The sequence below is a fragment of the Vanacampus margaritifer genome, chromosome 3, assembly GCF_051991255.1.
Source record: "Vanacampus margaritifer isolate UIUO_Vmar chromosome 3, RoL_Vmar_1.0, whole genome shotgun sequence".
Lineage (NCBI taxonomy): Eukaryota > Metazoa > Chordata > Actinopteri > Syngnathiformes > Syngnathidae > Vanacampus > Vanacampus margaritifer.
In genome coordinates this window covers 19,007,109-19,034,629 of record NC_135434.1, presented here as the reverse complement: position 1 = coordinate 19,034,629, position 27,521 = coordinate 19,007,109, and the positions used below count along the sequence as shown (strand labels likewise).

The window sequence follows — 27,521 nt, the reverse complement described above, 5'->3', positions numbered from 1 at the left end:
TAAAAGTGACTACTATTACCTTATAAAGGCAGAATTATTTTTATACACCTCTTTATTAGATCTCATGAAGTCTGTTTTCAATAAATATTGTACATTAGGTTCACAATACTGTATTGTCACTATATCCATTTATCTTGACTATATCATTCTAATATAGTGCTCGTGAGACGTTTTTCCCATACATTGGAAATTTGATTTTACTCTAAAAATATTCTGAAACCATGCTGTGTTTTTACACAAACCCATTCACGATGGCTATGCCCTAATACTATACTGTTTTATATAATTTATATTTATATAATATATACTCTATTATTTATAATATATACTATAATAATCTATACAAAACTTGTACTCTACATAACACTATATTGTTGTCTCTTTTGTATATGCAGCACTACCTCATTCAAGTAGGCTCTGTGTAGCCTATCCTGTTGTATTCTAAAAGTCAAGCGACTGTTGCCCCACTAAGATTTAAAACGCGCGGAGCACATTTAGTGAAATGCAGCATGGCCATGCTTATATGTGCATTCTGAATGAGGCATGTAGTGATATTTGCGTATAACAGAAGCACCACCTCCCTCCCATTGGACGGCGCCTGTGTGAGGGCGTGGCAAGGAAATATGAGAGTTGCAAACCCATGCCCTTACTGAGTAGACATGGAGCGCCATGTACATGGTCTACCTCGAACCAAACAGGAGTCTCAACTAGAAACCTTGTCATTTCTTCTGTGAAAAAGGCAAAGTATTCGAAAGACCGGAGGAGAAGAGTGGTCCTGTTGAGGATGGAGCGTGCTTTTGACGCACAGAATCTGATCTCCATTTCCTTGAGGAAAATCCAGAGCTCCAGGACGCAGCGAGGAGGCATCAAGCTCCACAAGAACTTGCTGGTAACGTACGTTCTGAGAAACGCCAGACAGTTTTATATGAGCAAGAACTTGTCGCCGACGCCGAGGACGCAGCAGTACGAGGATGTCGCCGCAGCCCGAGAGACGCAAGAATACCTCGAATTGACCGGGAGCTTCACGGAGTTGGCCAATGACTTCTACTGCAACTTTGGCGGGGTGGACTCGGACACTTGGCACTGCGGAGCGCCCCAGCATCAGCCCAGCTGCCAATCTGCAGAGGTGGCGCACCAAGACGCATCGGCGTGCGCGATGGTTCCTCCAAGTGACTCTGACCTCATGGTGTCGGAAAGCTTTTGGACTTGTGCGGACAAACCCGCCTGGGAGTCACACGCCCCAAGCACACAAGTCAACCACAAGACTGTCCTGGACCTGGACACGCATGTGGTGACGACTGTCACCAACGGATACTTTCATTCGGACTGTTGCGCGCAGCCAAAACAGTCTCAGAACGCGCAGTGCTACGCCAAAAAGAGACGCATGGACGCGAGTTATCATATTGTTGAGCCAGAGTTCTATTTGTCTGACTTTGGGCCGGTGCCGTGTAAACGGCTGAGGACCGATGAAGATACACATTCAGACTCAGAACCGTTGGACTCCACGAACATCTCCAACCTGATCTCGGTGTTAGGTTCAGGTGGACTATCTGACTTTGTGAGTTGGCAGCACACGGACCTGGAGCAAATCTTTGCCTCGCAAACTATTAGTTTAAAACACACATTGTTAACAGGCAGTGGTTGGACGCGAGCAATTGAAGCGTTTTAATTTGTATGATTGTTGGCTTTGCATTGTTTTATTTCATTGCTTTCTAATAAAATATGTCATCACTGAAAATTGCTTCTCTCTGCTCTGTTATTGAAACATGTCACGCTCTCAAATTAATTTACGAACTGATAGGCAACATGTTGTATATTTACATACCAGGAAATAATGACTATATGTATTTATTAAATTCATATACTCCCTATTTTCTGGTGCGTTCTAGTAGTTGCAAAGTCTCTGGGTTGTTTACTGCCGAGGTGCTTTAATGCGGAGTCTTTGCAGCGGCGCTTGAAGAGCTCCCCCATGTGGTCAGTATGGAGACGTGCAGGCTCACAAACCACATAGGTGTGCAGTGTTATTTTGTACATATTCAGTAATATGTATCCTTGGGCATACTTATATTTATTTAAAGCACAGTAATGTTTACAATCACATTATTGACACATATTAATTGGTTAAACGGTTAAGCACGATTAATGACTAGTTTAGTACATTACAAAAATATTGGTGGGTTATTAAGGATTATAGTGAAGTTATTCGGGGATGGGTTTATTTCGTTCATATTATCTGATATATACTGAGTCGGGCATCAAAGTTGAAAAGCAGGTATTTAAAGGGCTCGCAGTTGTCTTTGCGCGCTGGGTCCGAGGGGGGGGCAGGCGGCTCAGAATAGACGCCGAGCTCGTCCTTGAGACATGACTGCTCGAAGCCGTGACATCTTTAAAGACATCAGCGCGTCGATCTGACAGGATGTTGGCCGTTTTTGTCAGAGCCGCGGTGAGTGTATAGTGAGTTTGTTTTGTAAGCGCTTGCGTAAACTAAATTTATGAAGGAACGTGTATGCTTGCTTTGACTGCACCGGGACGGTTTGACAGGGGGTGGGGCGCAACCTGCTCGGGACTGCAAAGGCTGTTTGACACTATTAACTTCTCTTTTACGCGTCTCTCTCTCATAGATTCTTATTTGCCGTGATGCAATAAAAATGAAAATCAGTGTGTCCATGTCGTCATTCATGAGACTGGCCTGCTTTTTAGTAGGCCGTGCGTGTCATTACGTTAGCTTACTTGCGTTTGTACATGCTGCTAAGGAACCTAGTATTGCACTACCTGACGTTTAATATTTTAATATTTATGTATAACCGCGTGTTTCATTGAAATGAAGTGTCACTTAATTAGAGCTTTATTCACTTCTGCTGTTTTTGTTTGTTTAGTTTTTAAATATTTTGAAAAGATAAACCGGAAGTTCGTAATAAACACACTTACCGTCATTTTAGGTAAACATAATAACGACAATGATTCATACTTGCGCTTTTTAATTATTACTGGTTAATGAATGGCTAAAACAAAAATATTATAAAATGGGTCATTGGTCTGTATATATTTGAACAGGCAGTTTAGAAAATGGATTAATGGAAAATAGTAGTAAGATGCGTAGCTTTTGATTATAACTGGTTATTTCCTAAATAAATAATATTCTGTATTAACAATAATATCAAAAGAGTTTACGGTCTAAAAATATAGGTAATGTCAGAAAAACAAGTGCGTTGGTGATAACTACAAACTTTATTTGGCTACACACATTTCTTGCATGTGCCAGTGTTTGTGTCACCATTCCAAAAGTTCAACTGTGTTAACTTTCTATTTTAAGTTTACATGGTGGGCATAACCACATCTGCTTTGCTGCTTTGTTGTTTTGGTGTCAGTTTTCAGAAACTGAGTCATTCTTCTGGAATGGAGGTTGTTTGTAACCGCTTTGAAATGATCTTTACAGCATTAAACAAGCTCCTTGTTGCAAACGAGTTTCTCCTTGCCATCCAAGGCTCTTGTTATGTACCATTAATCTTTGTCAACATGATGCCATATTTGATTAACGATCATCTGACATCAGTCAGATTTGTAGGCCAATTCATTGCTGGTGTGCTCATCCAAATGTGAGACCATTGTTGGGTATATTGGTGATGTAACAAACATGCTAGCTATTCATAATAATTATAATAATCATAATGACATAATAAGGCATTTTTCAATGATGTGTTTTAAAGATATACAATTTGAAGATAATCCAAAATTGTTCAGCTTTGGCAGAAATCTTTCTCACTCTAATCTAAAAATGTATTTTCCAGCTGCGGCCTGGCATGGTGAAGCCATGTCGCCTGCTCGGGCCCGTTACACACATCCAGGAGAGGTCACTAGTTCATCAGGAGGGTTTGCCTAAACTGCCTGTGCCACCCTTGAAGCAGACGTGCGATAACTACCTGGCTGCACTGGAGCCTATCGTGAGTGAAGAGGAGTTAGAACACACGCGGAAGCTGGTGGAGGAGTTCCTCAAAGGTGGTGTAGGTGACCGGCTGCAGAAAGGTCTTGAGCGACGGGCCCGGAAGACAGATAACTGGGTAAATGGCTGTAGTGCAGCATCTGGCATTTATATTGCAGGTTTGAATTCTTGGCAACCTTTATCATTTGAAAAGGTGGCAAAAGGGGAAGTCCTAATAATATTGTGTTTGTGGAATTGGAATACGAATAAAGCAGCAAAATCTACTAGTTTGTATCCATTTCAAGAGGCGGACATTTTGCTACTTGCTGTCAACTGAAAATGACATCACAGTTGCTCAGGGCTCATATAATGACTTATCACAACTCACCTGTTTTATGAGTATGGTCATGTGATGTTCGCAAGCTGAGCTGTGATTGGTCGTTACCTGAGCGTCAGTGATATCATATTCAGTCGATAGCAAAATGGCAGCCCTCGAGATTGATAAAATTGGTGGATTTTGCTACTTTATTTATATTCCACAAACCCAATATTTATCAGATTACTATGTTTAGACCAGCGGGGCTGTGTAGGACATTGTTGTTGTTTTTTGGTTGACTTTACCTTTCCTAAATATATTGTTTAGTATTTTACCAACAGACAATAAAAAATAATTCAGAAGGTATTGCTTGCAATCCAGCATTTGTATTAGCATTAGCATTGGCATCCCCTTTAAGCATAAGTAGTGAGTGTGAAAAGTAAAATTGAAATTCTGCTGTCAATTGTATACAATATCTGTTTTAGGAACTTGGCACAATAAGAAAAAAACTAAAATACTTTACCTTTTTATTAATACTTCAAATATCTGCTTTTTAGCAAAGTATTTGTACTTCATTACCTCCCACCATGGATCATTTGGTGTATCAGCAATGAATACTATTGTAATCTCCGGTACCCACCTGTCTTTTTATTTTATAGCTATCGGAATGGTGGGTGCAGTCAGCCTATTTGGACTGCCGGATGCCGGTGGCGGTCTACACCAGCCCCGGTGTGGTTTTGCCGCGCATGCACTTCCAAGATCGCCAAGGACAGATGAGGTGAGCCACCGGCCACAAACCACTGTTAGATTTCCACCATTGTAAACACAAGTGTCAATACTACATGCAATACTGTTAAATGCCCTACTTGGTCATGTTCTTCCTGCGCCATATCAGACATGAACCTTCATAGATAATTAATAATTTAAGATTAACTATGTAAGTTTAGTGTAAAGTTCACATGCAGTTTCAAGCCGACCTTTACTCATGCTTTCTTCACCATGCTGGCTATTTAAAGCGGGGCGCTCCTAGCATCGCTCAGCTGTTTTTGACTAATGTGACCCGCGGGAAATGCAGTGAAAATGACGGCCACATGCAGCAAGAGTCCAAAGGACAGTGCATGTGCTTCAGCAGTGTATTGTTTTTCTTCAGTAGAGCACGTTTATGACATTCAGTTGGCATTACTTGTCGTTCTGTATGTGTCAATAACACAGTGACATCTCCTCTGCAGGTTTGCAGCTAAATTGATTGCAGGAGTGTTGGAGTTTAAAAAAATGATTGACAGGTGAGTTTGATCAGACATTTGAAATAATACAGTGAAACTGCTTGATTGATTACAAGTACAAATCCTATTTGAAATTCATGCTTAATGTAAGCATATCACACTAGACGTCAGTTCAGTCACCCCTTTTTTTTCTTTTATTCGAGTAACATCAAGTTAAAAAATGAAAAAAATTGTAATTGAAAAACAATTACAACACAAGTTATACAGTACAAAGGTGGTACTCAAAAGAAGTAGGTAGAAGTTCAGAGAACTTATAATGATCCTACCCTTCACCCCCACTATTTAGTTATACATATTTCTCATAAGACAGGACCTCATACTGAGGACAATTTCAAATTATTACCCCCGCATGTTTTGCTCCTTCTATGACATGCATTCGAAAAAGCACCACCCTCAATATGAGGTGTTAAGAGTCAGCACAGAATCACATTACATCCATATTTGTTTATTTTTATTATTTTTTTTAAACCAGTTTAAGCAAATGAATCTTCACTTAACTACTAGTGAGGTTAAACCAGAATATGTTGTTTTTTACGTTGTGAAGCAATACTAAGCAATTTTAAGTTTTCGGTGATTATGGCGTCGCCACATGGACAAAAGCGGTAGTGTTTTGCCTGGTGGAAGACCCCATTAGGACCAGCGCATAGCGTCGTCTTTAAGCTCACGCCAGCGAGCGAAAGCCTGGCCAATGTTGATCCTTGACTGTCCTTTTATACGTGTAGCCTCCCTTTTTCTTTTTCTTAGTTTTTTTTCCTCAGACAAAACTTTTGTTCTTTGAATGTTTTGCAGCTTCTGCCATGACAGCATTAATCGTGTGTAGACGTTCAAATCGATTTCCGTCTTTGTATTAAATGGAAAAAGAGGGAAGTGACGCATGCCGTAAATCAGTCAGAGTATTTGTAGTTTTTTTTTTGTGTAGCAAGAGTCCTGCCGCCCTCCTCAAAGTTGATTAGTTCCAGTAAAAGTGATACAAACCCCCTCAGGTCATGACAAAGGTACCATTCAGGTCAACCATCACAGATTGTGTTGGGCCGCCAAGCTTCCACTGTACCAAACTGTCTAGCCAAACCAACATGATAAATAAATAATTTGGTCATGTATCCCAGTGACACCCTGCCAGTAGAGTACCTGAGCAAGAAGCCCCTTTGCATGGACCAGTATTACCAGATCCTGTCTTCTTGCCGCATCCCGGGGTCAAAGAGAGACACTGTTGTCAATCACGCAATTGGCAAAACGCCTCCCACTCACATCACTGTCGTTCATAATTTCCAGGTACTCTAGATGGCACTGTTGTTCTACTCATACATCAGTTGGAAAGGCCAAAACTGATCGTGCCTCTTTTCCCTTGCAGTTTTTTGTCTTGGATGTATACAACAGTGACGGCACCCCACTGACAGTAGATCAAATGTACATGCAGCTGGAAAAAATTTGGAACACCTCTTTGCAGACCAACAAGGAGCCTGTTGGGATCCTAACGTCACAGCATCGTAACACGTGGGGAAAAGCGTATAATAATCTCATCAAGGGTAAGGAGGAAAAACTGCCTTCCGTCTACTTCAAAATTGTATCCAGATATAATCATACACAAACCTTTTGTGTGCCCCCCCCCCCCCCTCCCCAACTTTAGATAAGATGAATAAAGAGTCAGTCCGTGCCATCCAAAAAAGTATCTTCACTGTATGTCTGGATGCTCCGATGCCTCGCGTGTCAGACGAGCTGTACAAGAGCCGCGTCGCCGCGCAGATGCTGCATGGGGGCGGGGCTCGCTGGAACAGCGGCAACCGCTGGTTCGACAAGACGTTACAGGTGAGCGAGTGATCAATAGATCCATAGATCAATCGATACAGATTTGCTGATGACCGAGAATTCCAATTTTGGTATGAATCATCCACAGTTTATTGTTGGTGAAGACGGTACCTGTGGACTGGTGTATGAGCATGCACCTTCGGAGGGCCCACCCATTGTCTTTCTCATTGATTATGTTGTTAAGTATATGTAAGGTTACTTCCATTTTGTTTGGATACACTTTTAAATAATTTTAAATGTAATGGGGATGATTGATAATCTGTTGTTGTTTTTTTTTGCTGTTCACAGGCAGAAGACAGAAATTGTCCGTTCCCCCATGGTTCCTCTAACAATGCCTCAGAAATTGCGTTTTAACATTACACCTGAAGTCAAGAGAGACATTGAAAAAGCTAAACAAAATATGAACATGTACGTGTGTGTGGTTGAAAGTATAATAAGCATCTCTATATGTTATAGTCAAATATTTTATTTTTGCCTTGTTTGCATTGCCAGAATGGTACACGATCTGGATGTCAACGTTCTTATGTTCTCTCATTTTGGAAAAAATGTGCCAAAGCAACACAACCTGAGTCCAGATGCCTTCATTCAAATGGCTTTCCAGCTTGCCTATTTTAGGTAAGAAATCCCCTTTGAAATCTAAATAGATCACAGTGCACAGTGATAGCGGATACATGGTCAATTTGTAATTTTTTTATATTTCAGGATGTATAACACATGTTGCGCTACGTATGAGAGTGCATCATTACGAATGTTCAAATATGGAAGAACAGACGTGTTGCGCGTAACGACCAAGGAGTCTTTGAAATTTGTCCAAGCAATGCAGGACCCAACTAAACAGGTGTGGTTACGTTTTAAAATATACTCAGGGCTTTGAATCACGCACGGCTGTATTGTTATAGTTAACAATCGTTTCAATGTCCTGAGAATATAATACCCAGGATGGATAAGAATATTTACAGGTTTTGTTGCTTGTTGCATGTTGTCTGACCGAGCATCAAATCTTGCTTACAGAACACAGAAAGATTAGCACTACTGCAGAAGGCTGCTCAGACACACAAGGAGAACGCATATCATGTGAGAACCCAAACTTGGAACCTGAGAAATATTAGAAATATGCACTTCCTGTTAATTAGGCTCTTAACTCGTTCACTACCATTGACGGGTATAGACGTCAAATATTTGTTTGAACTATTTTTATTAGTTTCACATTTTTTTCCACTTTTGTTAACAAGAGTATGAAAATCTAGATTTTTTTTTATTGTACATTTAAAACAGATATCAAATTTGTGATTAATTGTGAGTTAACTATTGAAGTCATGCGATTAATTAGAATTAAAAAATGTAATCATCTGACACCCCTAATTTTTTAATAATATTTTCTTTTCTTTTTTAATTAAGGGCATCAGGCGATTACAATTTTGAATTGTAATTAATCACATAACTTCACTAGTTAATCCCAAATTTTATATCTGTTCTAAATTTAAAGTTTTCATACTCTTGTTAACAAAAGTAGAAAAAAAAAGGTGAAACTAATAGAAATAGTTCAAAAGAATTTTTGACATCTATAGTCGTTAAAAGTAACAGTGTCTCTTTTTTAAGGCCATTCATGGACAAGCCATTGACAGACATCTTCTCGGACTGAGGTTGAAGAGTATTGAAGACCTCACATCTATGCCCGAGATATTCATGGACACGTCTTTTGCTGTGGCTCACCACTACAATCTGTTAACCAGCCAGGTATGCTCATCTAGATACACTGTACAAATTTAAAAAAAGAAATGTGAATGTGTGAACCGGGATCAGAAAACATTAAGGCACAGTAGATGCCATGTGCTGTATTTTTCTTTTATCTTGCGGCTGCTACTCAGGTACGACTATATATTTAAATTAGAGCTCGGACTGGCACCCAAAATCCATGTTCCCTACAGTGTGTTCGGAAATTCACTGTGACCCCCTAACACCAAGTGGGCGCATTCAGAAATACGCTCTGAGTGCTTCATTGTTGTTCAAGTGTGCCATCGGTCATTCCGAGTGCTGAAGCCGAATGTGTCAGGCAGTACAAGGAAAGGACAAGTTGCTTGCTTTATAACATACTGGAAATGATCCAAGCACACACTCACAGAGTGGTGTCAGGACATCAGAGTGAATTTCTCAACGCACCCCGTGTTGACGACAGCAAAGGAGGACGGAACTTGTGCTTTTAACTACGGAAAAGTTTTTCTTTTCTCGCGTCACATTGTGGCCAAAGGTGAAATCCTGGTCTCTTATTGCAATCTTTTTGTTGTGGTCGCATGATAGCGGCGCTAGCAAACTTACGTCACACATTAGTTGCCTTGGCAACATCTTGTTTCATTTCTTTTTCTACACAGTAAATTTTGGAGAATACATTTTAGTATATTCCGCCCCATTCTAAACAGAATAAACGTTATACTCTGAAAAGAGTAAAATATATATATTTTTAAATCACTCAACAGTTCAGGAGCAATCAATCGCAGAACCTTCAGTTTGGGTAACAGCCAATCTAACCACTGGCCAACCCTTGCCGCTCCTACTCTGTGTCAATATACCGCAGGTGTCAGGGGGAATCCTCATATCTCCATTTTTGGTCTCCTTTTGGACACACCAGCAATATAAGTGGTAGAGTGGCTGTCTCCCATGCTGAAGGTTGTGGGATTGTTCCTCAACCCTTGAGTGTTTTTGTTGTGGTTGTTTTGGTATCTTACTCTCTTCCAAGTGTAAAGTTAGGACTAGGACCGAATAAAGTAAGAATTTACTCTACAAAATGTACTGTCTACTTCCTTCTGAAGGCACATTTGATAAATGTGACGACTTCCTGAACGGTCGGGGTGACGCAGTGCGTGCTCGGAGCATATTTCCAAACGCACCCACAGTTAGGGTATGGGAATTTTTGGGGTATTGATCTCTGTTTTTGTCAAATACATTTCTTCCCAAAATGTGGCTTATACTCCAGAGAGATTTTTTTTATGTTGTTTTCTTGTTCCTGTTTTTATTTTATTTTTTGCTAATACATCTTCCACTCAAGTCCGTAAAACACGTTACTGTATATGTATACTGTATAAGTATGCTATTGTGCTCACAGCTCCTAGTGACATAGTTTTACATGTTGCACTGTTGTATTAATGAACCCTATTGTCTTTAATTCACTATAACTGGTACTGTATCGCTATAATAAGAAATAAAATTGACCAAGGCATAGCTTCATCAAAATTAATTAAAAAAAAACGTGTTGTTTGTTTTATCTCATCTTGACCTCTCTAAAACTGTTATAAAAATATCAAATTTAAACATGATCCAAATTGAAAATGTTTGTGTACAGATGACAATGTATTGTGTATCCACCGGATTTCTTTGGTGGAATACAAATAGAATATGAATGTAGTTCTGCTGATATATTAACTAGTATTAGAAACCTTAAATCATGTATTTTCAATGTCTTTTTTTAGTTGATTCTCGTGTGTTTACCCCTGTATGAGCCGTCATCCTCACCATGTCTGTCGGTTCCAGGTTGGTTCCAAGACCGACTGCGTGATGTGCTTTGGCCCAATGGTGCCAGATGGCTATGGAGTGTGTTACAATCCCATGGATGAGCACATCAACATCGCCATCACAGCCTTCAACAGCTGTGAAGAGACAAATGCAGCCAAGTATGCACAGACTGTAAATGATGCTCTGTTGGACATGAGAGCTCTGCTGGAGGACACCGCTACAGCCAAGCAGTGAACCCACACACAAGCCTGGAGTGTTTTTAGAGGCAGGAGGGTGGTCGGTGGGGGGGTCCGACCAGGCTGTGTAAGAGTTGGAAATCAACCAGCATTTACTGACAAGGAGCTGAAATGCTCTGGAAGTCTGGTAGGCCAACTTATTGTGTGTAAAGTTTCTGAGGAGCTTGAGGCGGGACTCTTGAGGCATGATGGCCATTGAAACGAAACACAAGTCTCACTGATAGAAATGATATATTTTGTTACATGGTGTTGAATGTCTATATATATATATATATATATATATATATATATATATATATATATATATATATATATATATATATATATATATATATAAAACAGTATGAACTGAATATGCACTTTTTAAATTTAACATCTCCCTCAGCTATAACATTCTGAATGCTTGCTTACATTTACTTGTTTTCACAACAGCTAGTCGGCTGAATCAGAAGTATCTTTTGTAAAAAAAAATAAAAATAGAATCGAAAAAGCTTAACGTTGTACAAAGGCGTATTCTGCTCTGAAGCTTCCCGCTGTGTGCTTGTAATCTCCATGGAATTCAACCTCGGCCATATTTCCAGAGGAGTGCCATCGAAACAACTGTGGGCCTTTAAACACATTGGTCTTCAGCATATCCATGTCCCGAATCTGAACAACACACAAAACAAATTGCACGCAAGCCCATATTTGAAGATTGTCATGCAATATAATGGCAAACATACCCACCATTATGTATGAAGACTGTGAGTTTGTGGCGTTAAAGACCAATCCTATGTGCACTGCTTGGATTCTTATCTTCACTGAGGGAGGGGCGTTGATAAGCACCCGACAGGTGTGGTTAGTGTCAGAGGTTGTTGGATTCTCAAAAACCCCACTGGAGGAAAACAGCTGCTTGTCACAATCTTTCGGCAAAAACATAAACTACATTAGTTGAAATACCCACACTCACAATATGGATGGAACAAAAATGGCAATATTGCAATATTAAAATTTCCACGATACCGTCGTCATGTCACGATATTAAAAGCTACATATCTGTTAAAAAGGTGCGGTTGTATTCCATTTGTGCAATTACAGCACCCTCTGGTGGTTAGTTTATTAGTGCAGTTTAATTTTAAGTGGTAATGTTTTGGCCACTGCAGCGGTTATCACTCCAATAAATAAGTCATAACAGCAAATATTTTTAAACATCTCCATTAAAAAACATTACTGTTTGCCGCTTCAGCTAATCACAGCATTGTAAACAACATAGACTATGATACTTTTTTTTTTTTTTTTACAATATTAGAAGTTTATATACCGAGAGCTATTTTTTAATATTACCAACCCCCGACAATATCATGATAAATATCGCACACATATATATATATATATATATATATATGCCAAATGATTATTTTTTAATTTAGATTAACAATCACATTATAATTTTGATTAATCATGATTAATCATTTAATTAAAAAGGCTTTTTATCATTTTTTTTCAAATTTGAAAAGCACCTGTTATATGTTAATTCTTTCTACATTCAATGTTATGATGTCGTCTTCAACATTTCTTATCCATTGCATGCTCTCATCCTCTTCTTTTTCTAAGAAGTTAAATACTTACTAAATGACCCCAATATGTGCAGATACGCAAACATTTAATAAATGCTTTACTTCAATGCAAGTAGTTATGTTTATTGCTCAAACACAACCTGTGCTACCTTTAACGTAGCCATCTGCTGCCAAGCTAAAGGATCATTTGTGGTCAAAATTAATGGTGTGATTAATCTGCGTTAGTAATGCAATATTTTTTTGTGATTAATCAATAAGTTAACATTAACTTTGACAGCATATATATTTATATTTATATATTTATGTAGTGACTACACATACTTTGACGTTGGCTCTTCTTCATGTTTCTAAGTGAGCTGTAGGTGAACACGATGCCGTTCCCGGACGTGAGCAGATTCTGACGTACAAGAAGGACGTTGGTTCTGGTGGTTAGCGCGCTACTAGCTGCCTGCTCACACTTTCTCACAAGTGCCAGTCGATCAAAAAATACAGCATATTCTCCTGTCAGGACACATTCAATCAATTACTTTGGCATTTTACTTATTTATACTGTAAATGAAGTGAAACTACATGTACACGCTGGATAATGCTCACTCTTTCTGCAGTTTAAAGAGCTTGACTCTATTTTGACGTGAATGACCTCATCCAGGGGTCGGCCGATGGCCACTGTACAGGGACCAGTAATGTTGCTCAAGTCAACTGTGCCTGATTCTTGCAGGAGCAGCTTCCCACATGCATCTGGTGAGGAGCAAACACACGGGTGGTAAACTATCTTTAGCTCCTCCTAATGAAAGTGACAGAAGAGAATGATCTAAAGTAATTACTGGGTTTAGTTGAAGGACTGGCTGTTGAGAACAGCGGGATGCTGACTGTCCCGGATGGACTTGGAGGAAGTTTGCCCATGCGGTGCTGTTTTGTAATTGTATATGGAGTGTGAGACAGGTGAGAATCCTCCTCCAATGCAGGATGCATAGCTGGAGTCACTATTGAGTTAGGTGGCACATCCGTGCAGCTGTCCATGCTGCAGCCCTGGATGGTAATAGGCTTGGGTATGTGCATGCATAGTAGAGGGCTGAGAGGTTCCGGCTTAGAGGGGCCCATGCATGACACTGTTCTTGACTGAATGCCATATCCACATGACACTGAACACTGGGAAATGAGAAACAGCAATACAAGGATGTCAATATTCATAGCAGAGCACAGCATGGAAAGGCCGGGGGCTTGATGTAACACTTTTTACAGGGTTTGATGTCACTTTTTTTTTTTTTTTTACATCAGGTATATATTTTGTAGTCATTTTTATATTTTGTGTCAGCGCAGAGTTATACACAATCAGCTCGAGAGTTTGAATGTGACATGTTGCCCCACCATCAGGTAAGTTGTCATACTACATGGGGTAAAATGTAACACTATTTATTCAAGGAAATTGAGCAAACGTCCAGCAAAAGTCCAACTCCTGGTATGGCTCTCAGGCTCAAATGCCTGTTTTGCCTTCCTGAAACTGAAAATTCAAGATTAAATTGAAATACAAGAGCGAAAGCATTGCTTCATCATGAAACTTAAAGCAGTCTTGAAATGTGGACATAGTTTCAACAACAACTGGAAGATGCACTTTTGAACACTCAAAACCTGACAAACCAATTTTCTCACTCGTCAGACATCATCTGAAGGGCGATTTTGACATAACTAAAACCGATTTACCAGCAGTGCATTTTTCATTGGTCCATTCTTTGCAGATGTGACAACTAACCTCAAAATGAACGAGACATGTTGCCCCAAACTACAATGTTGGCTAATACTAGCTTTAGTTTAAAGTTACCTTAAAACAGAACAATGATTGAGGCGTGACAACATACCTTAATATGTCCTCGAATGAGTCCACATGAATTGCTGCTACAGTTTGTACATGAATGACGCTTGTTTCAAAATATATTAAATATAACATTTTATTTTGGGTTGTGCAAAATGCCTAACTAGCGCTCAGCTCACGATGTGCTATTGCCTTCTCAGAAAGGACACTTTTTAGTTTAAAAAAAAATGTAATGTGACAACTAACCATGTGACAACAAGCCCTGACCTCCCCTACTATAGATGGATAAATAGTAGGTATTGGTAGATTTTAGTGTTGATTTCCATTTATACTAGTGTTTTTTTTTAATATTTAAATTCAATTTGGATGGATGTACCTGGCTCCATTGCTTTGCCTCCCACCTAATGGTGCACACCTGCACCAGGCAGGGCACCGTGGTAGCGGGTTTGACTGATGTATGACAGTTATCCTCTAGCACCACACTTTCCTTGCCTTGGACAAACTGGACACAGGACACATTCCTGTGAGCTACACCCAGGTTACAAGACACAGAGCAAGGTGTCATACTCTGAACCTTCCACCTGAACACAACAAAATGAAGGTGAGGCGTTTTTTGCATTGACAAAGGAATGAGTGTAGTGTATTTTTGTGTTACCTTGCCGGGCAGTTGTGGGTGTTACATGACACCACTGCTGTTGGTTTTGGAAAGTCACTGCACTCAGAGTCCTCCAGCACCTTCTCTTCCCCAGCTGTCTCCTGAGCACAGTACAGCACTGTGTTGGCAACCCCTCCGCCACATGTTGTACTGCAGATGCCTATCTTAGATCGCCACCTGGTGGTGGAAAATATTCAGTCTTTTTATATATATATTTGTTATTGACATTAAGTTACATCAACATCTCGCTCAATACTCAATCATACCACACACATAACCAAATGTTTTGTTTACATGTCTTACATAGGAGGGCAAGAGAGTGTATTACAGCTCTCAGATTTAGGAGGAGGTTTGGTTGAAGGGTCACAGTGGAAATCGGGTACCATCCATCTGGTCTGATGGTCCACACAAGAGAACCACACTTGCATTGTTCCTATAGAAGGAAGATATTTTGAGAGATGATGACATCACTTGTGAATATGATTAAATAAATTCTATCTTTGTTTGTACCATTGCCACATGTCTTTGAGCACTGACTGATAACCGGACTCCACACAAACACAGGGGCTTGTCGAGAGCGTGGCATCAAGCCAGTTTTTACTGCAGGCTGGTCCTGTTCATGAAAATCAATGATAAGCCCGCATCTGCAGTCTCACACCTTGAAACAAGACAACATCGTCATCTTTTTACCTCACTGGTTGCGTCCCACCCAATTGGACAGACGTCCACTACACAGGGTACAGATTCAGGTGGTCTTATTTGATTTGAACAGAAACGTTCATCAACTTCAACCTCTTGGCTGTCTTCTTGGCGTACACATGACACGTTTCTTTTCACTTCTCCCGGTCCACACACTGCTGAACAATCCCCGACCTCTGACACACGCCACCTTAGAACACAAATAGTAGGCCTATGTTCTGCTTTGATGTCTTCTGTCTGTTGAGGTGACAGTAGCTATTAATTGAAGTTTAAGGTGCACATACTACCTGGCAGGACAAAGTTGAAGATGACAATTTTCAACAGCGTTTGGAGCTAAATCAGCGGGACACTCTGAATCTGGAACCCTCACAACATCTGTGCCATGTTTTTGAACGCATGTTACAGAACGTGTTTTCTCTCCTCTGCCACAGGAAGCGCTGCAGGATCCAAACTTTCCTGTGATCCAGCTGTAAAGCGCCGTATGAGTTTATCAGTGCCTAAAGGACGAAATAGGATTGTGCCGTAATTTTGTCATACTGGCCTTGGTGGGCAGGCTGGCAGCTGACAGGATGTATGAAGTGGTAAAGGCGGAGGAGTTGCATAACAATTGTGATTCTCTAGATGTGTATTAGTTTCTTTGTCCACACAAATATACTGATGGTTCTGCACACCTGTAAGAGAGGTCTGCATGAGCCTATGCGCATAAGTTTCACTTTTAATATTCTTTAAAGGGGAAGTCAGCACAAAAATCTTTAACTTAATACGTTGTGTGCACCCCCACTAGTCTAAACATGGCATTCAGACTAATATTGCAATTGTGGATTATGAATAAAGCATCAAAATCCAACCGACTTTTTTTTTTTTTTTTATGTGAACAGAAAATGAAAATCAAGGCTCAGGTAACGACCAATCACCAATCAAAGTCACCAATGTGACGTTTGCAAGCTGACCTGTGTTTTTTTGTTACCCGAGCAACTGTGATGTTGGTTGGTTGGAACATATAAACACATTACAAAATATAAAATATAAGTTGAAGTGAAAATAAAAATTCGGGAAAAAAATAAAAAATGTTCAAAAGGAGGAGGATAAAGTACAAGAGCTTACCAGCTCATTGGCTAGTGGTAGAGTGTCCGCCCTGAGACTGGGGGGTTGTGGGTTCAATCCCTGACCAGGGCATACCAAAGACTATAAAAATGGGACCCATTGCCGCCCTGCTTCACACCAAAGGATTCTAGAGTGAAGCCCCTGCTGCTGCTCACCGCTCCCTCAGGGGAGGGGTTAAATGCGAAGAACAAATTTGGCCCCACTTAGGTGGGTTTGACAATCAGTGGTACTTTAACTTTATATAGTCCTCCTACTCCCTATTACTTCTACCATGTTAATGTACTATTAAGTTATTCTTATTTAATAATGTGTCATTAAAAATTAAACCAAAAATGAACAATGAACAATGAAAGATAAACAAAACATGCTGATTGTCAGTCGACAGCAAGTGGCAAAATGGCCGCCCCCATAGATGGAAAAAAATGGGTAGAGTTTTCTGTTTTATTCATATTTATTCATATTCCACAAACGCAATATTAATCACAATACTATGTTTAGACTAGTGGGACTACACCGAACGTATTATTTTACTGACAGACTTTAAGTCGATCGCAGCTGGATTGCTAGCAGTCCAGCATTCGTATTATCATTTAAACCAGCAACAATAGCGGCAGTGTTCCAACAAGACTCAAAGGGGTTATTAGTAATTAGATTAAGAATCTGAATAAATGCAAAATGATGGCATACCTAAGCCACAGGAGACAGAGCAAGGTGTTGTAGAAACGCTCCACGTGCCTTCAACTTTGATTTCTGTCCGGTCGCTGTGATCATTTGGAACATAAAACTGATAGCTAATGTTGGGGTTTGTTTTCTCTCCGTATTCTTTTCCATATTTGCGATATACCTGGAATAACAATACATACCTATTTGAAATGACAGGTGTTTTGCAGGAAGTGTAAACTTTACACTGTCTTCTAATCAAAACGTTTATGAAGTGGAATGGCCTAACCTGACCTGAATGTTTATTTGCTGTTGTACTGGCCCAGGCAGCAGTATTTCTTCCATCTCAGGCAAGAGGTCAAAAGTCAGGTGGAGGCGGTACTCTAGCCAGTTATCATCCAGTGGGGAGGGATGGGTCATATTTAACGCCATTCTACCCATTCCCGAGACAACATATTGATCTCCGTATAATACAGCTATTGATGCAGAAAGCAAGAACAGTCCAAACATCACATTCACAATCCACCTGCTGTGTGATTGTAAAGCTGAGGCGATGTCACTTACCCAGATGAGTGAATAGTGGTGCCTTGTTGATGATATAAACCTGTGTGGCATTTAATGGCAAAGACAAGAAAGTGGTATACTCTGGAAGAGACAATTAATCTGTTAACACTTTCAGAAGGTACCAATTCATTATGCATAACATCGCTGTCCTGTAAAAATTCATGAATTCAGTTTCATCCCATTAAAAAAAAAGGCAAAAATGGACATAAGTGTTTTTCACAGGACAACGACGATAATCTATTATTTATGCTTTCAAACTTTCAAAAAATACAGTGAAATATTTCAAAATGGTGTTTCTCTTACCTCTTGCCTGACCTCCAGTGTAAGAGTCAGAGGTCAGTGTGCAGGAAGATCCATCCCCTCCGCACAAACCGCACACATCTCTCACTTTCCCAGAGTGCAACACACCATCGCAGCCGAAGAGCTGATCCGCAGCAAATGTTTACATTGAAAGTAAACGTAACATTGTTGTACTGTACATGTTTTCTTTTGTATCAAAATCATCTCTACCAGACATTTCCCTCGCAGACAAGCAGCGATTGACCCAGAAGGAGTTTGGCCTTCAGCCTCGCACCGCGTCCCGTCGGCAAAGTGAGATCCACGGCTCACAATGAAGGCTTCTCCCTCGGACTGGCACATGTATCTGCATTGCTCATCACCTGATAACGGTAAAAATATTTCAATACTAACGTCACAGGAGGAGTATCTTTTGTGTTGTCACCTTGTGAGAAACCCACTGCAGGGATCCAGGTATAGAAGGAGGCCTGGTCCGGATGAAGGTAAAGAGGTTGGAGATCTGTTTTGGAACATTGCTCAGCCAAAAAATCCAGCTGGGTACGCTCACATGGCTGCAACGGCAATATTGTAAAGTTATTATTATTATTATTATTATTTAGGAATCTTCCATACCACTTTTTTTTACGTACTGAACTCTTGAACAGTCACCAATACCGATACCAAGTACATAAAAGTCTTTTAAGACATAAAATATCCCCTATAAAAACAATGACATCATTTCAAAGAAACACCTATATCCCAATGTAGCATTTTTCCTTAAATTAATGGCAATTTTCTATTAATTTATTTCATAACACACCCACAAGATACTGGTATCGGCCGCAGTATCGATATCTTGAAATAAGGGCTGATATCGGTCAAATACCGACACCTGGTATCAGTACTCGCTTATCTCTAGTTATTTTTGATGGATTTTGGGCTTTAAATAATGATGCAATTAATTTACTTTTTTCATTCCTTCCTGTATTTTATTAAGTCCTCAGTCAATACTGTAATCATTGGGAGGCTTTTATGACGACACAAGCCCAAATATAGAATACGAAATCTTACAATGATTCACTGAGTAAACAGTACTGACCTACTGTATAGAAGCCCCATGTAAATATAAACAGCGCGCTCACCTGCTGGTTACAAAGTTCAGCCTCAATACCGTTCCCCACGCAATCATTTCCCCCAAAAGCAGGTCTGGGGGGGAATCACAATTATTATTCAGTAACTCGCTACAAAGCACTATCTTGTTATTGACAGTGAATTGTGTTAACCTTGGATTGTTGCACTGGCGTGTGCGGTGAATGACTCCGCCGCCACATGTTCGTGAGCAGGGGGAGAACCCAGACCAGCCGGACCAGGATCCATGCACCACTGCAGAGGTGCTGAGCTGGTCCGGGGACACACAACGCCCCTTCAGACACCACTGCAAAAAAAAGAGAAAAAGAGTAGCTTGTGGAAATCAGCCTTCATTCAAATATCAATAAAACGTCTTATATTACTTGGTTAGGTGCGCATTGGGTGCCATCTAGCAGTGGTACGAGAAGACGTTTGCAGGAGCTGTCATCGTTTGGGTTAGTGTGACAAGATAGAACCCTACACATTGGCTAATGGAGAAAGAAGCAATAATATTTGTAAAATGTCAACTGCTTATTTAACTGCAATGACTATATCATTACCATATCTGGATTGGTGAATGAGCAGCTTCTTGCAGAACTTCCAAAAGCTATTCGACACTGGTCATCAACACCATAATAAAGGCCAGGCTTCCAGTCCTGGAGGGAGCTTTCTAGGGCTGGTAGATCCTTTACACACTCAGCATTCCCTTGGCTGGGAAAACAATTGCATGTGATACCCTTTTAAATTTTAGAGGTGTAAAACATGACACTGAAGAATTGCCAGAGGTAAAAGAAAAAGTATGTCAGATGAGTGTAAATCAGAACATAAAACAGTGTTTAATATTTCGTGGGGAAATGTCAACAGAATTGGGTTATGTGGAGTAAAAGTGTTATTTTTGGCAGACATCACATTGAAGATTTAGATGTTTAAGTCTTCTGAAAATATCATCAGAAACCAGAAACTACTGTGTATGTCAGTGGTTCTTAACTTTGTTGGAGGAACTGAACCCCACCAGTTTACCGAACCCTTCTTTATTGAAAAATAAAATATGATTTTTTTTCCAGTTTAAGACATAGGTGTAATTTACTAGTTAATAAAATGAACAGGGAAACTAGCCATTTCATTCAATCTGGCGCTCTTCACCTTAAATTTAGAAAGCATTTTGTTCTTGTATTCCCCATCAAAATGCAGCTTACGGTTCATTTAGTTTTGCTGGATAGCTAGTTGTGCGAGACTAGAATTGCTAAACTTGGAATTGCAAATCATGCAATTAGGACGCTGACTCCCATCACTCAACTCAACTCTAGAGCACTTTAAAACAACCACCGCTGTTTTCTTAAGACGGAAGCCAGGGAGGGGCAGCAGATACAATGACAACAGCAGAGGGCCGAGAATTGAACCCTGTGCAACACCATATGCTCCGTTACACATGTGAGTTCATATTGCACACGCAGCAACGTTTCCAGTGTTCAATCAAATATAAATAAATAAATAATAAATAAGCAGTGTTATTTTAACACTGTAAGGATAAAAAGTTACACTGTAAATTTCCTTGAGTGTTGGTTTGAATGTTGGGTATAACCTGAATAGTATTACCTTGAGTGTTAAATTGACCACACCCTTATTTCCAGTGAAGGAGAAACTTTCCAATTTTCCAGTGCGCTGTCAACATTTCAATAGCGATACATTCATTTGTTATTGTCAGGGTGGTGTGGATCCGTGGTAGAGTGGTTGCCTCGCAACCCTGAAAACGTGAGTTCAATCCCAAGCCAGTGTGACTATGTCGAAGTATCCTTGAGCAAGATACTGAACCATCAGTTGCTCCTGATGCTTTGTCATCAGTAGTCAAAATGGAAAGCGCTTTAAGGGCCTTCTAAGGTGGAAAAGCACTACATAAATGAAGTACCATTTACCAGAGTTAAGTGTAGTTAAATTTTTAACACTGACACTAGTGTAGAATTTCAACACTACTCAGTGTTTATCAGTGTAGCTTTTTAACACTATACAGTGTTAGACTAACCCTGGTTAAGTGTGAAAAAAGTAACACTTTGAAAAGTGTAAGATTTACACACATTGATGTGGACACCTATAACACTTTTCTAGTGTTAGATTTAACACTCTCGGTGTTAATGGCTATTTTGCTGTGCACATTCATCCGATGACTTTCTTTTTTTGCTCGACACAGTATGAAGGGATTACAAAAAAGAAATAACACGACACAAGTCGACTACTAAGCGCGGATAATAATGGCAAAGCGAGCCATATTTGGGTGTATGCATTGACGTCTACCGAACCCCTGAGAATGACTCACCGAACCCCTGGGGTTTGATCTAACCCAGGTTAAGAATCACTTGTCCTCACCTGAAAAATGTGAGCAGCTGATGTCTGCTACAGGGCGACCAGGTCAGATCCACACTGTTGTAGCCGCCATCCGAGGCCATCATAAAGCCACTCCTACTACACGTGTTCCCCACTCCATCGTGATTGATGCCAAAACTGGGGCAAAAAATGTAGCTTTTTTGTGCTAGCTAAATTAGATCATTGCATTCTGTAGGAATCTGAATACTGGATATATATATTGAGCATTTATACTTGAACCCCCCATTATAGTGAGATGACCTGGCATTGTCTTGGTGCAATATATTTGTGTGATGGACTGAGCAGTACCTGTGTGCAATCTCATGAGCAATAGTGATCCCAAGGTCAAATCCAGTATCCTCTGTGATCACACAGCTCCAGTCACTGGAACAAGCCCCTCCCAGCTGTGTAACTCCCCTGACCTGCTTGTTTCCATCAGGCAACACCAGGTCATACCTGCGTATTATGAGAAACATCTGTTCATAAAACACCATTTCTCCATTTTAGACCGTCACACCAACAGTGTGCCACAAACCTTGTAATGTACAAGAGCAGATCAGCGTGCAGTGGGTCTGTATCATTAGACGGATTTAAGCGTGAGCCCCAGTCGCATACGCTTCGCAGAGAAGAGGTGATGTTTGGAGACATTTGGATCTCGGGCTGAAATAGGAAGACCGGGTTTCTGTAAAGTGGGAAAAGCTGTGGTCTGTCTTGAATTCTATATTCAGTTGCTGACCTCCGGTTCTGACAGGATGATCATGCGAACCATGTGCACCCTCATGTTGGCTCCCAAAGTCATGTCTCTCAACAGTTCTGAGGCCTGTGTGGAAAGAGAACATACAGTAGAAGGTATGCCAAAGAATGTGCACATTCTTTGAATAATTCTGATAAATACAGTATTAATGAAAAAAATATTTCATTTTTTGGCACTGTAATAATAATAATGTAATCATCGAATTTATTTGAAGAAAAAAACCCATCAATTGGCCAAACAGCATACATTTTACAAAGTAATAATACAAATGACAAATGACTGATGCTCAAATTTTGGTCAAAATTGCTCAAAATTTATTGTCGCGCCCATCTCTGTATAAATATACAAATTTAGATAATATGAAACTTCGGTGGTAACAAGATGATTCACAGATAACACAAATAGTGTGCAAAAAAACTTCAGTATGCCCTTATAATGTTTTATTTACATTAAACCAGCACACAATTCTTATCTTGCATAAATTAACATTGTTATGTGAAACAATGATTTATGCAAATCTATTTGCAGGTATCTGGACTAGACTGACTGCTTTATCTTAAAGCCAGCAAGCTTTGCCCCGTTCTGATGCGCAGAGTAGCATGGATGTAAACAAGTTACAAGCAAGCTAAGAAGCTTTCATTTTCAAGTTTATTTTTATAGACAAAGATGATACCTAATGAGCACCTAAGGGCTTGGACCTTTTCATTGTAAAAGCTTTTGATGGAAAGACCACATCACAAGTGTGCCATCCATCCATCAATAGCGCTAACACTCTGAGAAGATGCGCGACCCCTCCCCCTACCTTTCACTGTAAACAGCAGCAGCGGGTCAGGTTCAAGTTATGCTGTATGTGCTCATGTATGTACAACAATTAATTTTGGGAAATGTATCATATTGTGATTAGATTAATTGTTTATGTAGGGCTTTATTTTATCTTTGACTTGTTTTAGTGTAAGCAATGGATAAGGGTTTATAACTTGGGTTTATAGTATGTTCTGTTTATTTTCTATTATTTGTTTTTTCTTCTTCATTTACTTTCTTTTCTATTTTAATGATTTATTATAAAATATGATAATGTATTGTACATTATATAAGTTAGTGGGGTAGGATTGGATACGTTCTTTTACTTCTTCCTACTCCCTTTGAACATGTAAATTCTGGACTTTACTAATAATTATTTTCCTTTTTAACTTTTATTTTCTTTCTTTCACTTTTATTTTGTATTGCATTTATATGTTCAATAAACCACACCAAAAAACTAATTGTTATATAAAATATATGTGCTGTATATACATACAGTATTCTATTTTTAAAAACCTGAGGGGGAAAAAATATTTTATTATTTTATTTATTTATTATTATTATTATTGCCTTGCAATCTGGCACCCCCTCCACTAGATGGCGCCCTAGGCAACCGCCTAGTTCGCCTATGCCCAGAAGCCCTGATGTTTGATACCACTTTTTTTTTCAGACCGATTCCAGTACGAGTACTCAACTATTGAGTGGTCACTCACCAATACCGATACCAAGTACCGATACAACTAAAACTTACACGTGAGTATATTTTCTTTAAGATTGCATGAAATTAATGGCATTTTTCTATTCTTCTCATTTCAAATATTTAGTCCCTGACCGTAAGACGGACACACGAGGACGGCCGAGTACCTCTACCTTGAATTAAGGCCTGGTATCGGCCCGATACCGATATCTGAAACTGGTACTTGACTATCCCTATTCCCGTCACAAATCTGTAAATTTGATTTTTCTTAAAAAATATATATATAATCATATATGTGTGTATATATAGCCTATATATATATATATATATATATATAGAAATGAAGCAAGAGAGAGAGAGAGAGAGAGAGAGAGAGAGAGAGAGAGAGAGAGGCTATTATTATAAAATAAAAAATTATAGATATCATTAGAGAACAAAAGCTAGTTGCTCACACTTACAATGTTGAGGTTGGTGAGTATGTAGCGTTCTGTATCCTGCTTGTGGACTTGCCGGACATCAGGTCCAACCACCACCAGTAATTCCAAGTGTGTGACATCAGGCATCGGTGTTGACCGACGAGGCCGACCTCTCACTGTGCAAAATATACATGAAGTATTATTTTGTATTTTTCATCTGAAAGAGGATCTCATACCTGAGGCATCAGAAGAAAGCGTATCTGAAACTATGTCTGTTTGTCTGCTAGAATCATCAAAAAGCTGTGAAAACAAAACAAACAAAACCAAATGTTAATTTCGAATACAGAAGCAACAGATTTAAATCCTGAAAAGTACATATTTTTATTTACATATTTTAAGGTTCCAGCAAAATGTAATGCAACTCTGCATGCTGTGTGTGTTTGACAGATGATAAACAGTTTAAAGTTGAAGAGTCCAATGTACTTAGCAGAGACCTTCAGGAGTGAAATCACAAACGACGCTGGCGTTGCTCTTACCTCGGCTGATGGAGATCTCATTAGCGTGCTGAAGCCAGGTAGGAGTAACAGCAAACAGAGCGGAGTCATGAACACCATTCTGGCTCCGCTTCTTGAGCACATACCTGGTCTGCTTTAGTACTAGGACAATATGTGATAGTCCCACACCGCAGGCTGGGATCCTGCAAGGGGGAATGACTAACGTGTTTATGCAAACAGCAGGGACAAAGTTGATGGACGAGACGTTTCATTTGCTGTCTTTCCCTTGTGTGGAACCACAGACAGGCCCCTCATTGGTTGCCTCTTGTGCGTGTAACTGTAGTTTGTGTTTCAACACTTCTGGCTATTGAACATTGCGTTCCTCTTCTATTTGATTTATACTCTCATAGAGAGAATAAGTGATTTTTGTCTAAATTAGGGAACACACAACACTTTGTAAATGCCTTCCTTTCCTACAGCTTGGTTGTACCGTCCTCCAAATTAGGAGACACATACTGGTGCTGTTATCGATTGTTACCAATAGAGGGCAGACATGATCCTAAAAATGGTATGAAAGGAAAAAATGTGAGACGATTAAAATGTATCCCGCATATATGTACACCCACACAGCCCATGAGCACGACAGGCGGTATTATATTAATGCTACTGTATTAATATTTTTGTGCATTGAGAGAAGTACAGAAAACCCTACAAATTGTACTATTGGATACATTTTGAATACAATGATAATAGCACTTTGTATAAAATATAATCAACATAATTATCATGTTTGCACATCGTTTAAATGAAAATAAAAAGAGTGATTTTCAGATAATTAATTTGAGTAAAATACACCAATTGAAAATAAAAAGATGGTATTTGTTCGGGGTTATTCCACACCAAACTGCATTCAAGCACGTTTGTACGACATGTTTTGCACAAGTCAAGATGGAAAAGAAAAGAGCTTTCCCCAAACTGTTCCCAAGATGTAAGAGTAACATGCATAATAGTTTCCTAAATGTCCCCAAGCGCACATTATTTAGAGGTCTTGCTGATAAGATCGTGTCTAAATACTTTTTGGGGGTTTAATATCTACTAATCACTACAAATATTAGATTATTCATTTATTATTGTACTACTATGTCCTATCATAGTATCATGCCCATCCACATTATCCCCCCCTCTTTCCATGTTAAATGCTGAGTGACTGACCCAATCACCCTGTTTTCTTTTTTCAGTCCTGAGTCGGATTTTATCTGCAGAATTCTTGGATTGAAGCCCATATATGTGACATCACTGAGCTCGATATATGGCCAATGTCCGTCTGAATCAACAGCTGGTGACACTGGCATTATACCAGCATTGCATGCACCTCAATGCCTTTCTGGATTTACAGAGTGCAGTCGACTGTGGTAAGTGTTGTTGGACTCTCGTGGTTATGTCTGCTGAGGGCTGGGTGAGGGATTGCATATTTATGGTGTAATAAATTATATAGCATGAGCCATATGGGATACTCCAACCTGCACAACAGATAATGCCACAGGAAAATGTGTTTGTTAGCAACATGGAGGACGTTCTTAACAGAAAGAATGCAGTCCGAAATATATGGTTTGGATTCAAACAAACAAACAAAATCTTAAAATGTTGTTATTTGTGTTTTGTTATGTTATTGTAGTTATTGAAAGGGAATCCTTTTTTCTTTTTTTTAATATGAAGCTCTCACAGACATAAAAAAGGGTTCCTGCCAAATGGTGTATTACTTACGTCTCATCTCTACGGACTGACAGTTGGCTGGTGAAAGTTTGCACTGTAAAGTCCAACCTTTCAGTATTTCATTTGGAGATGATTTTAAGCAGAGTGGCTCTGACTTGTACATAAAAGGATTCTCGTTCATCTGCTCCTCACTGTTGATCTCTCCATCTGTCATGCTTGTAAAAGATTCATGTGTTCACTTCAACTATATTTAGATATTCTATGGATGATGAGGACTCCTGTTCTGGCTTTTTATTGTCCTAAGGAAGCTACAATGATGCTAAGTTTATTATCTGAAATGTGAATACTACTTTAAAGGATGAATATGATGTATCTTCAGCACAATGATCACTGAGCTTGGTCCTGCTATGTTCTTATCTTGTCAGAACAGTCTTATCGGAGAGTGTTGCTGAAATCTAGCACATCTTTTATCTCTGGCAGCATTTTTGTTCAAAGTTGGGCAAGCATTTATTAATAAAACTGTCACAGTGATGGATCTTTTTGAAACAAGGATGGAATCATCCAGAAGAACTAAAAGCAACTCTATAATGAAAGGTCATATAACAATAGTTTTTCAAATATAGGCCGATAGATGTTCCTCACAATCATGCTTGCTTTGTAAATATGTGAACTCAAGAACATTTCTCACTGCTGATGGTTTTTACAGCATTCTTATGTTTTATCACTTGAATTTGTTGACAGTAACTTCCCAGAAATAAAATAAAGGAGT

At 39.5% G+C, this 27,521-nt stretch overlaps 3 protein-coding genes across 5 annotated transcripts; 2 read left to right on the top strand and 1 right to left on the bottom strand.

Annotated features, from left to right (window-relative positions):
* The first annotated feature begins 669 nt into the window (after positions 1 to 669).
* Positions 670 to 1,724, top strand: LOC144049146 (immediate early response gene 5-like protein). The gene has a single exon (XM_077561810.1). The coding sequence runs from the start codon at positions 785 to 787 to the stop codon at positions 1,667 to 1,669; it is 885 nt and encodes a 294-aa protein (XP_077417936.1). The 5' UTR covers positions 670 to 784; the 3' UTR covers positions 1,670 to 1,724.
* Positions 1,725 to 2,304: 580 nt separating this feature from the next.
* Positions 2,305 to 11,563, top strand: LOC144048900 (carnitine O-acetyltransferase). The gene is made up of 14 exons (XM_077561358.1): positions 2,305 to 2,443; positions 3,789 to 4,058; positions 4,895 to 5,013; positions 5,465 to 5,518; positions 6,625 to 6,790; positions 6,870 to 7,044; positions 7,146 to 7,324; positions 7,413 to 7,513; positions 7,613 to 7,732; positions 7,817 to 7,939; positions 8,027 to 8,162; positions 8,336 to 8,398; positions 8,924 to 9,061; positions 10,850 to 11,563. The coding sequence occupies exons 1-14, from the start codon at positions 2,417 to 2,419 to the stop codon at positions 11,063 to 11,065; spliced, it is 1,887 nt and encodes a 628-aa protein (XP_077417484.1). The 5' UTR covers positions 2,305 to 2,416; the 3' UTR covers positions 11,066 to 11,563.
* On the bottom strand, positions 11,560 to 25,254 carry adamts13 (ADAM metallopeptidase with thrombospondin type 1 motif, 13). 3 transcript variants are annotated; one of them, XM_077561355.1, is made up of 29 exons: positions 25,082 to 25,254; positions 24,782 to 24,845; positions 24,588 to 24,721; positions 22,614 to 22,697; positions 22,413 to 22,537; positions 22,187 to 22,333; positions 21,881 to 22,015; positions 20,080 to 20,230; positions 19,903 to 20,007; positions 19,675 to 19,826; positions 19,534 to 19,597; positions 18,837 to 18,963; positions 18,626 to 18,774; positions 18,419 to 18,539; positions 18,116 to 18,196; positions 17,846 to 18,027; positions 17,579 to 17,735; positions 16,329 to 16,458; positions 16,075 to 16,254; positions 15,779 to 15,998; positions 15,599 to 15,701; positions 15,392 to 15,521; positions 15,089 to 15,265; positions 14,810 to 15,014; positions 13,448 to 13,772; positions 13,218 to 13,361; positions 12,945 to 13,124; positions 11,794 to 11,969; positions 11,560 to 11,715 (listed from the first exon to the last, which is right to left on the bottom strand). In XM_077561355.1, exons 1-29 carry the CDS (start codon positions 25,181 to 25,183, stop codon positions 11,560 to 11,562), a joined length of 4,206 nt encoding a protein of 1,401 aa, XP_077417481.1. In that variant the 5' UTR covers positions 25,184 to 25,254. The 3 variants fall into 3 exon arrangements, with proteins under 3 accessions (XP_077417481.1, XP_077417482.1, XP_077417483.1); XM_077561356.1 differs by having other exon boundaries at positions 15,779 to 15,977; XM_077561357.1 differs by lacking the exon at positions 21,881 to 22,015.
* Positions 25,255 to 27,521: the final 2,267 nt, after the last annotated feature.

Excerpts from the sequence above, each read along its gene's own strand:
- LOC144048900 (XM_077561358.1), top strand. The coding sequence starts at position 2,417 with ATGTTGGCCGTTTTTGTCAGAGCCGCG. Across the intron at positions 6,791-6,869 it reads CTGTCGTTCATAATTTCCAG|TTTTTTGTCTTGGATGTATA; the intron begins GTACTCTAGATG and ends TTTCCCTTGCAG. Across the intron at positions 8,163-8,335 it reads TGCAGGACCCAACTAAACAG|AACACAGAAAGATTAGCACT; the intron begins GTGTGGTTACGT and ends TCTTGCTTACAG.
- LOC144049146 (XM_077561810.1), top strand. The coding sequence starts at position 785 with ATGGAGCGTGCTTTTGACGCACAGAATCTGATCTCCATTTCCTTGAGG.
- adamts13 (XM_077561355.1), bottom strand. The coding sequence starts at position 25,183 with ATGTGCTCAAGAAGCGGAGCCAGAATGGTGTTCATGACTCCGCTCTGT. Across the intron at positions 22,698-24,587 it reads TACTCACCAACCTCAACATT|GCCTCAGAACTGTTGAGAGA; the intron begins GTAAGTGTGAGC and ends CTTTCCACACAG. Across the intron at positions 18,540-18,625 it reads GTCTGCGAGGGAAATGTCTG|CTCTTCGGCTGCGATGGTGT; the intron begins GTAGAGATGATT and ends GCTGCGGATCAG.